The sequence below is a fragment of the Cuculus canorus genome, chromosome 3, assembly GCF_017976375.1.
Source record: "Cuculus canorus isolate bCucCan1 chromosome 3, bCucCan1.pri, whole genome shotgun sequence".
In the NCBI taxonomy this organism is placed as follows: domain Eukaryota; kingdom Metazoa; phylum Chordata; class Aves; order Cuculiformes; family Cuculidae; genus Cuculus; species Cuculus canorus.
In genome coordinates, this window is record NC_071403.1 from 7,684,628 (window position 1) to 7,695,576 (window position 10,949).

The 10,949-nt window shown below is 45.5% G+C and overlaps 1 protein-coding gene across 1 annotated transcript in view; it reads right to left on the minus strand.

Annotated features, from left to right (window-relative positions):
- CSMD1 (CUB and Sushi multiple domains 1) overlaps positions 1-8,573 on the minus strand; it is a 1,155,040-nt gene extending 1,146,467 nt beyond the window's left edge. The window contains exon 1 of the mRNA XM_054063646.1: positions 8,507-8,573. Within this exon, the coding sequence (XP_053919621.1) occupies positions 8,507-8,573 (67 nt within the window). The remainder of the gene's footprint in view (positions 1-8,506) is intronic.
- Between the last annotated feature and the right edge of the window lie 2,376 nt (positions 8,574-10,949).

Consider the following 10,949-nt stretch of genomic DNA (forward strand, 5'->3'; position numbering starts at 1 on the left):
CAGCATGTTAGAGTTTTTGAACTATTTCCTAATCGTAGATTTTAAAATCTTTTGGGTCAGGCCCATCACTGTCTTAAATGATACTAAACTGAAAAAGGAGAGCGCCTTCAATTTCCAAAATATTCCCTGATTCATTGCTTTAAAGAAATTACTTTGGAGCTTTTCAAGAGTTGACAGGAAAAATCTAGATCGTCATGGCAACCTGAGTTGAAGAAATCCTTCTTTGCTGTTTGCATAGATCATCTCCATGCTATCAGTGTGTTTACTAAATGTTGCTAAAGAAAGCAATTAAAGCTTAATCTCTCCTCAGAAGCAAATAAATTATATAACTAGTGAAAGCCAGTGGAGTGAGATACACTTAAAGAAAAGGTCAAAAAAATTGAGGGATCGTGTATCTTCAATGTAAACGACATTTCTGGAATTGTTTGCATAGCACTTCATATTAATAACAAAGAGTTTTAATTCTCTTTATTATTCTTAGATCTGTTCCAGCATCCTTGTTTTAATGCAAGTTCCCTGTGTGATATGTGGCTATAATAAAAGCCAGATTCAAAGTCCATTAAGGTTAACGACATTTATATACTTTCTTTCTTTCCTAACTGGTCAGATTCTGACATACAGCAAACCTAACTATTTGGCTGACAACTAGAGTCTACGTCCAACACACCTAGTTCTGCACAGCAGAATGCTTTTTCTCTACAAACTGGCAGACTTGTTTCAGGATAACTACATTATGTACCCAGAGAAAAGAAAGGAAAATATCAGCATTTGTATTTCTGTTAATTAAATACCACGATAAAGCCTCCCCTATATAAGTTTCATAGGAAAGCGAGACCAAAATACTCAGCTGAGTATAGCTCACGATCCAAATGCTACTACTGCTGCCACTGTTGACTTCATAAAATCTATTAACACTGCATTCTTCAGCGTTAGAAACACTGCAAACAATGGGTCAAAGCATGCACTGGGGATATTTACGCGCTAAGATAATGGATTTAATTTCTCAGGAGAGATGTCTGCAAATGCAGAGGATCACTGATGTGATGTTCACAGTTGTTTGATTGTACTGATGTTCTAAAAGTGAATTATAAAACAGCTTCCCCCCCCTAAAAAAAATGTTTAGTATGACTCAATCTATGTATTATAAGAAAAATCAGCAGGACACCAATAGAGAATTTGGCTGCTGGGGCAAAGCTAAAATAGTCTACTTAGTCACTTGGGAGCAGTCAGATTCTGGATTGATATCCCACAGACATTAGTGAGAACAGTGTGATTTGTCATGGCCATTTTTTCACATCCAGAAGCATGAAAAATTAAGTCTAAAAATAAGTTAAAACACTTTTCTTTCCTCAAAATGGCCTTTTCCAGAGTTTCACTGTTGTGCACAAAGCATCACTCTTTTTTTTTCCTTCCTTTTTTCTTATCATCAGTCACCTGCATTCACTTTCTCAGGTTCAGGGCAAGGTAGGTTCCAGGAGCTCACGGGTATTCCTATGATACCTAACCGCCTGCTTCCCACCATCAGCTGCTTCTTGGCAAAATCACCTCCCTGTTCCTTGCTCCTCCAGCTGTGTTGGGCACCAGCAGTCTGATGTGGGTCCCAAGCTACAGCTGAATCTGCATTATATGCACCATGAGTTCAGACTGAGCCCTGGTGCGCTCCTAAAAGGGAAGTTCTAGCTCGAACCCAACATGCAAAGCCAAACCTAAGCCCTGGTTCATGTATTTTGGATCCACTAGGCAAAGCGAGCGAAGCTCCCCCATCCATTTCTGCAGCAGGCATCGCAAGCATAGTGAGGATGCTTTAAATCCAAGCTACATCTGGGGCCAGACTTTAAAAAAAAAGAAAATATCCTGGTTGTGTCCCTATTGTGTTTAGGCTCATCCTTGAACCGAAGCTTCAAACACAGAGCAAGGTCAGCTTCAGTGCGCAGTGCTGGTGTTGCAGCAGCAGTGTAAGCAAAGCGTGTTGGAACTCCTGAGTTTTGCACGTGAACTCGATATGGCAAGTAGTACAGTTCAAAAGAAGTAAATAATTATTTATCAAGTATTATATCCTGGCTACATTTGATCTGCAGATCATAAGATGAAGAAAAGATCTTTCTCTAGCCCTAGATTGCTCTCTGACAAAAGTCAAGGACTTGCTAAAACCAGAATTGTGACAGCATTTCTATAGGAAAACTCCAATATACACTTAGAAATGGCTTTCTCTAATAAAAAAAAAAAAAAAAAAAAAAAAACAAGGAAAACTTTGAGACAAGAAATAAGACTTATACATTGGCAAAATTGCATGAAAAAGTCATCACCTTGAAACTGAGGATAAGGTGTGAAGCAATGTTGCAAAATGTAATTTTAAAATGCTGACCATATTTTATGCAAGTTTGCAAAACAAACGCTGCACAGAAAGTTTCATCCATTATTATTTATTCAGCTCTGTCTCAGCTGCACTGCTGCAAACATTTCTTTTGAAAATCCACCGTACAACAGAGACATGAATACAGAACATGATCCTGTACTTCAGTATCCATGGGATACTATAGGAGAGACAGAAAGCATCTAAAGACTAAAATGATACTCGGTCTCTCTGCATATTGTCCTTCATAGTTTCTTTAAGGAAAAAGCTGAGGAAAAAAAAAAGAAGCAGCAGCACAGTAGAAGTCAGACAAAACCATACTTTGAGATATCACAGATACCATTTAAAAACAAATTACTTCCATAAATATATAAATCTTTCAATATTACCAAGGGCTCTGATTCATCCATTTTTTCCTTTTTTTTTTTTTTTTTACAGTTTTATGTGGATGTTTAACATTGCAGAAGTTCTCAGTCATGAGAGCTCATATTAGACAGGATCTGGCTCCACTATCCAGCAGCAGAATCTACCGTGTCTGCCTTATTCAGAGTATAATCTTTCCAAAATTGGCCAATCCAGCTACTGTTCAAATCAATAGAAATTTCAGTTTTCACTGAAGCAGAATAGGGCCCTCACAGCTGCCTGAAATTACCTTTTACTTGACAGGGAATACTCAAAAAATGAGGCTGAAAGAGGTAGAATCACTGTTTCAAAATATGCACGAATGTATTGTTAAAGTGCATAATTTAATAATTATAAAGCTGTAATAAACTGATTAATTTTTATGCTGGAAATTACAGCATTACTGTAATTGTAAGAAACTGCGACATTTTTTATTACTTTTTCCAACAGCAAATCATTGATGATATTCTGATTAATCAAGAAGAATTCTGATTAATCATCAGCAATATAACAGTGATTAAATCTGGCTCTGTCCTTTTAACTGAATGCGTCCTCCGAGTAAAAATGGCAAAAAACTTTTGCCTGGTTGGTTTGTGGGTTTTTTTTTTTAATGAGTAAGAGATGAAGAAAGTAAAAGATCATCTGTAAGCAAGTAAGATTTGTCACTGGCATTAAGGTGCAGTATTATTCTTTCCAGTGCATGCATGCCTTCATTTACCATTCAGTTACTAAATACAGACAAGTGGTAAATGTTGCCTTTGTGTGTCAATATAACACTAGCAATAATCCCAGTAATTTGTTTAAGCAGTTATTCTGTTGAGAAATGCTTACAACAAATATAGTGTATATTTTCTTAAATGCGATAGGAATGTCATTGCTGGAATGAAGCCTTTCATCCAGTCAGAACAGAGATGTGTAAAGTAAGATCTCACAGTTTTCCTCATTAATGGCATTTTTCCCTATTTCAAAAGTTACTGGTTGATAAAAATGGTTTAAAGGAAATTGCAACTGATGAAGAAAAGTAAAACATCTAAGCAAAAGAAAGTGATTCGTACACATGAAGAGAATTTCCATATGATACTTAAGTCTTTATTCACTGCAGAAATTGGAAGAACATCCAATTTAGCTCAGTCTAATCTGGCTAATTTTGCAGCCACATGGACAACTACAGGCCTAATTCTTACCCAGTAACCCTGATTTAAATCCAGCCGTGTGATTGAGTATATTAGAGATCATATCTCATACTTAACGCTACTGCTTCGCTGGGTCATATACCAAAACCAGCAATTCCCCTTTCCATACTGCATCCCTCTGCTGGTTACAGGCAGCCCAGCACTACACTGAGTTATCTGTGCTTACACTTAAAGCTGTTTACTAGCAGAACAATGTCATCGTAGTCAAAAGACATGACAGTTCAATACAGGCTTGAGCAAAATCAAATTATATTGTATCTCTAGATTCACTGGAGGCTTTACACAGTCACACTACGAAGCAATTACTTGTCCGAGGAAAGGTTGCAAGAGAAACTTCATTGTGACAGTGTACAGGTGACGTGTCTTTAAGAAGTTGAGATCGGTGGTCCCTAGGGTTTTTCAGCCTTTCTACAGAGCATGGTGAACCCTGAATGAATTGGTTTACGTTTAAAATATTTACAGTTTCTGATCGTTCCCAATTCAGTGGAGCCAAAGTTGCCACGAATGTAAATGGTATTGAAGCTAAAGTCTCATGGATGTCTTTTAAAACCTTGCATATATTAAAGCATATATCATGATCCTCCTCTATCATAAGTAATAATGAGATGAAGAGCTTAGATTCCACATTTGCATAGAAAAAGCAGCCTGTACAGGCACAAAAATAACCACCAATGCCTCCCTGACAACCAAAAATCCATGCCTGATGAAAATCATACAGGTCTGTATAAAGGGACGTGGCAGTGACAGTAAAAACAATCTGCAGAATGGTTTCAATATACACAGATCACAGACCGTGCTGAAGTGCCCTCACAAATGTCAATATGTCCCGAAGGTCGCGGGTGCTCACGCCGGCATGTACTCGTGCACTGTCCCCATCTCCTCACACGAGTATCCTGTTACACACACCCCAGTATCCCATTCCACACACACCCAGTATCCCATTCCACCCCCAGAGAAACTGATAACCCTGTAGTGGCTCATGATGTGAATTCAAACCTCGTCTATGTGTCCAAAGGTCTAAAATGATTGTTTGGGGAATCTTTGTTGAGTGGATACGCTCTCCACTGTATTATATTCAAATTGACCATATTTCCTATTGTTATGCAGAGTTAAGGTCATTATATATATATATTTTGGTGGAAAATTGGGAAAGATACAGATCTTACCAAAATGGAAAAGCATTTTTAAATTAAAATATTATGTGGTTGGAGCTAGGTGTTCTCCTTTTTGCCTTTCTCTGGCTATTTCCTCACTGGGCTGGGGTTGGGAATGCATCCACAGAACCCTTGGTTTTGCAGCTGGGTATTCAAGACCTAACTCTCAGGTTCTTTTAGAAAATCTTTTTTTCCCATTTATTTTCCCTAGAACTGCTTTAGTCTTCCCTGGAAGAGAGAAGAGCCTCTCTAGAGAGACCAGCTTCACAGTTTGAGAAACATCGCTCTGGAGAGAGAGAAAATACATGACTTTAAAAGAGACAAACACTCTCAGTCCAACAGGAGTAGGCCTTGAACATAGCGGTAACTTCGCGTGATGTAGTCATAGCAATTATTTTGACAAAGTGATAGCAGCAAACAGAGGGTACATAAAATGTTTTGGGTTTTATTTCTTTTTCTGTCTTTTTTTTTTTTTTTAACAAAATCCTAAACTGTAGGTGTGGGAGTCCTTTCACTGTCTGGATTAAATTTAAGAACAGAATTGTCTTCCCTTTGCTACTTCCATTAATCTGAACAATACCTCCGTGCATAAACATACTTACGCACATTTTATTTGAGGCAGTTAGGTGACAGTGAAGATGTTGTAATTGGTTACCTGAACAAGTTCAAAAATGATCTTGAAAACACGTATCAAGATAATTATAAGTATCAAGCAACATGTATTTCCACTTTGAAAGCGGGTTATCCAAAGACCCCAGGTCACATCAGAAAGACATTTACCTTTTATTTTGAATTTCAGTCTGAGTTCCATCTAAATGTAACATCCCCACCAGTATGAATTTTTACAGAAATGGTAGTGACGTGTTTTGTGTTTCAAGTACATCAATGTGGGGTTTCTTATGTTTGCTTTCACTAGGATATAACCTATCAGAATTAGCAAATGGTTCTATAACAAGCCCATCTTAACTTGCAGAGCCAAAAACTACGCTGTCTGTCTCCTTGAAGCATCACTGTTACGATAGGGTAGTTTCTAGGAAAGTGGTTCCTTTAAATGACTCCAGGATAACTTCCCTTGACAGTTAAAGCATAATGAACAGAGAAGAATCCCCCAAATGTTTTCCAAAACATCCAGATGCATCAGCCAGACAAAATGAGCCCAAAGAAATTTATAGAACTGCACCTCAAGTCTACCAGAATGAACGATGACGTATGTTCATTTTCATCCTCTCTTGCTTGTTTAGAAAGTTACAGAAAATTGCACAGCCACAAAGGGTTTCCATTTCATTTCATAGGGAAGAACAATGTGGTAAGCAGCCCACCTCTCATTTTACTGAAAGATAAGGGAACGCCTGTGATAACACCTTCAGGAATTCAGCCCTACAAAAAAACCCAAACCAACCAAAACCACGGTACATTCCTCAAGCAGTGTCTATCAAATTATACCAAAGGGCTGCTGAAACAAAGAGTTCTGGGGATCTATTAATTAAAATTTTACGTGCTCCTGAAAGCCCGGTCTCTTCACGTTACTAAGGGAGGAGTTCTTTCACTCTCTAAACTATAAATGTAATTTCAGCCTCAGGATTACTTTTGACTAAATATAGATACCTGCGCTCAACTGCCTGGGAAGGTAAATGGGAGAGAATTATGTCAAATGTCCCCACTGGTTCCCCTTCTACCTGTTGTTTGACTTCAATATTAAGTCAGTTCGTAGCCTTTAAGTAGGTGTGTTACTGCTTCACATTAAGGGACGTCTAATTACATTCTGCAGAGCAGCATCAGAGGCAGTGCCCAAACATTCCTGGCAAAGCCTTTGTATGTAAGCAAACCACGTCGGATCTCCGCTGAATAACCACGATCCAGCCTCCAGCTTTTCATATGTGCTGTCAGCCATGAAGAGAAAACACTTAAATGTCAAACGACTGAACCAGCTACGGTATATTTAACAAATGAGTGGCGGGTGCCGCTCCCAGCCCGGGGACCGGGGTGATGCTGGAAGTTCGGGCAGGGCAGCCACGCCGAGAAGCCCCCGGGCTGCGTGTGCCGAGCACAGCCCTGTCTCTCCAGCCTCCTCCCAACCCAGGAAAGCTGCGCTTTCTCTCCTTTTTTTTTTTTTCCCACGGAGGCAGCGCGACCGGGTGGCATCGCCCGGTGAACCGAGGGAGCGGCAGGAGGAGCGGAGAGGATGCGGTCCATCCTCCTCTGGACCGGGCAACGCTCCTGCCAGGCTGCCTGCAGCCCGGGCTGGCCTTGAGCTGCCTCTCCCTGCGGATCACGGCCAGGGGATGCCGGGGGGACAGCATCCATCCTGCGGTGCCTCCCGGGAGGACGAAGCAGCCGCGGGCACCCGCAGGACGGGCACGGCTCCAGTCTCCATCCACCCCCGCACCGGGAAAAAAAAAAAAAAAGCAAGCAACGGGAAAAAATAAAATGGTGGGAAGGATGTAAAGCGCCTCGGAAGGGGTTAAGGGAGCCTGAGGCAGCAGAGACAGCGAGGGGAACCCGGAGGCAGGCAGAAACAGCCGGAGCGAGGTGGGAGAAGGCAGGGGCTGGAACGGGGACAGGTGCTCAGCCTCCTTCTCTGTGTCACACACACGCACACGCTCGCATCTCTCAGCACGAAAAAGCGCAGGACTAATGAGAGGCGAAGTGAATAATGGGGAAGTTGTTGTCTCCAGCGACGAGGCAAGTGATGGGGCTGAGGCCAGCACTGAAGTTGTGTAACCCAATTCTCCACCGTCAACCCCGCTCGTTTCTCCTCTATTGATTTTTAGGGAGAAACCCAGCTAGGGAGGGGGGTAGGACACGCTCCCCACCTCACGCCGAGCGCAGAGGAGCCCTCTTCCCCCCGGCAGCTGGCGGAGGGGGGGGACTCATCCCCGCATCCCCATCCCTGCATCCCTGTCCCCGCATCCCCGCCTCCGCGTAACTTGCGGGGAGCGGAGCCGGCTGAAGGCAGGCGGGGGCGGCTCATCGCGGCCACCCACTCCTCTCTCTCCCACCCTGAGCACGGCAAAAAGCCGGGGGAGGCGGGAGGAGGGAGGGGAAGAGCCCAAACTTGCCAGCCCGGGGACTGTCCCTCGCGCGGCACCGAGTTGCCGCTCGTGCGTGCGCGGAGAAGCCAAGTGGTCCCAAACTCCGGCTCTGGGATGCGCGATGCTCCTCCGGCAGCGCCGCAGCGGCTGCTGCCCAACTCCTAAGGGGCTGATTTCTCCCGGGGGAAGTGGCCGGCAGGGACCCGAGCCCTCAGGGAACACCGGGAGAGAGAAAAGAGAGACCGGGCTCGGGAGAGCCTGCTGTTTCCCGGCGCAGAAAGAGAGCGGAGGGGGGGGGGGGAAGGGGGGGGGGGGAATCAGTGCCATAACCACAGCCTGACACGAATCCAGTGCAAGAAACCCAAATCTTACCCTGAGCTGCAGTGAGGAGCCCCGCGCAGAAAACCAGCAGAGACTTGAATTTCCTCCACGCAGTCATGTCTGCAGTTATTCCACACACACACACATATACACTCACACAAAAAAAAATAAAAAATAAAAAAAATATAAAAAAAAATATAATAAAACACCCGGGGAGGCTCTTCTCGGCTTGCGACCGTGTCCTCGGAGCCGGCAGCGAGGGCTTAAGGACAGTGGCGGGGAAGCACCACAGGGCGAGGAGAGGCGGAGAGGAGCGCTCCGGGTCCCGAGCGCCGCGCAGCGCCCGGCGCCTCCTGCAGGACTGCGCGGGCGGCTCGCCCCGCTCTGCTCATAGCATCCTCGGTCCCGCTCCGCTCACAGCATCAGTCCCGCGCCGCTCCGCACTCGCGGAGCCCAGCCGGAGGCAGCGGAGGGAGGGGAGGCACGCCCGGGCAGCGCAGCATCCGCGGCTGCCGGCGGGGAGAGACGGGGAGAGAGAGAGAGAGAGAGAGAGAGAACGGGCGGCGGCGGCAGGAGAGGGATGTGGGGAGTGCGAGGAAGAGGAGGAGGGGAGAGGAGAGGGAGGGATCGCGGCGAGAGCAGTGCAGGCAGCGCAGCGGAGCGGCTGGCAGCCGCACGAGGAGCCGCCGCCGGACTCAACCATCACTTCCCACGGAGAGGGGAAGGGGATGGTGCTGCGCAGCCGAGCCCGCAGCCGCCCCGCTGCCCCGGGCCGGGCCCTCCCCCGGGCTGCCGCCTCCCTCCGGCAGCGCCCGAGGGGAGAGGGCTTTCCGCCAGAGCCGGGTTCGGCCCCGGGTGGCGGCGCCGGGGGCTACGGCGAATCCCAGAGCCGTAGAGCAGTTGGGGCTGCGGGGATGCTGCCCTGCCCCGGCTCCGAGCGTGGGGCATGGGCTGGGGTGGGAATCTCTGGGTCCCTGGGGTGGGGGTGGCCCGGGTGACAAGGTTGGACTCGATGATCTCAAAGGTCTTTTTCTGCCTTAGCGGTTTGGATGAATCGACCCGGTGTTTTGGTCCTGGCTGGTGGAGAAAGGCTTTCGGGTCTAGAACGTGCCCTGCTCGTTCCTTCCAAGTTGCTCATCGGAACGAGCTGTCGTTCCTGAGGGGAAGGATTGGAGCCAGCGTCTCCTTGAGGAACATGCTTTGTCTTTATGTTGCCATTCCCGAGCGTTCCTGTTGCCAAGAGGAATTTCTGCCATTAACTATCCTCCCCAAAGCATAACAAACCGATATCAGCCAAAGCACTGTAGAGGCAGAGGCTCCCCCACCGCCACCCTGGAGCCAGCGGGGATGGTTCCCTGAGCCCAAAGGGAAGGAAAGGGCCCAGAGCTGGTCTGTCACAGGTCCCCATGCTCCTACCGCCCTGGCAGGGGATGCCCTTTGCCTACAGTGCCTTCTGTACCGCGCCTGTCCACAGATGGGTAGCAAAAAAAGCCCTGACTTTCAATCCAGTAAGAACCACAAAGATTGCCACTGCCCCTGCACGCTGGGCCTGGCTTCATAATTAGTGCTTATCTATAGCCGTAATTAAAATACAAAGGCTCATAAGAAGGAAAGACAGAAAGGCGAACACCTTTGGAAAGGTAGTTTAAAGGTTGTAATTATTCACTTGTGATGAGTTTTCTTTCCTGGTAAAGGATGCGGAGCTGTTTTCTCATTGCAAGTTGCATGAAGGTGGTGAATGGGCACTGAACACTTTGTAATAAGCTTGTATTTATGTATAAACCTTGCGATTCTCACTCAAAAAAATAATATATATCTCTCTCTCTCTGTTTCTCCAGGGCCAGGCAAGCTGTGGAGACAGATGTGGCATTGCTGCCATCTCGTGGCAAGCCTTCCCTCCCTCCCTCTCCATTGCCCTGCCATCCCTAGCCTGCTCTTCCCCTTAATTCCCAAGCCCACTGTGCTCCATAGCCGTCCCGGAAAACTTCCAAAGGAGGAATCCAGTTTTAGTATTCATCCATATTTTAAAAACACCTCTTAGACTCGTTTTTGCTTTAGTGAAAGTAAAAGGATGCTAATACTTGTTAGTACCAGACATCATGTAGCCGAGCTGCTGCGCGGAATTCCCCAGTCGGAGCTGCTCAGGCTCCTTCTGTAAACCCTTCCACTTATTTCTTGTCAGCAGACTAGGGGGGATAAGCTGATGATTGTGAGAAAGATAGAATGGTCGCTAAGCTTAAGCTGAGATTCTTCCTTTCTGGCTTGCAGGAGTCTGAGGCATAGATTTCTGAAAAGATGGTATTTTAGCATTGAATCTGGCGAAAGAGATCACGATGGCTTTTAGTTTTGTTTAATTGTATTGTCTATGGAGTTTGAAGAGTTAAGAAATCATAAATAAATTCCATTTATGGCTGTATGGGTCTAGTTGAAACCAGTAATGACTGTATTTTTCTCACTGCGCTGTTAAAGTGAGCGCTCCTATTGGAGAAGTTGC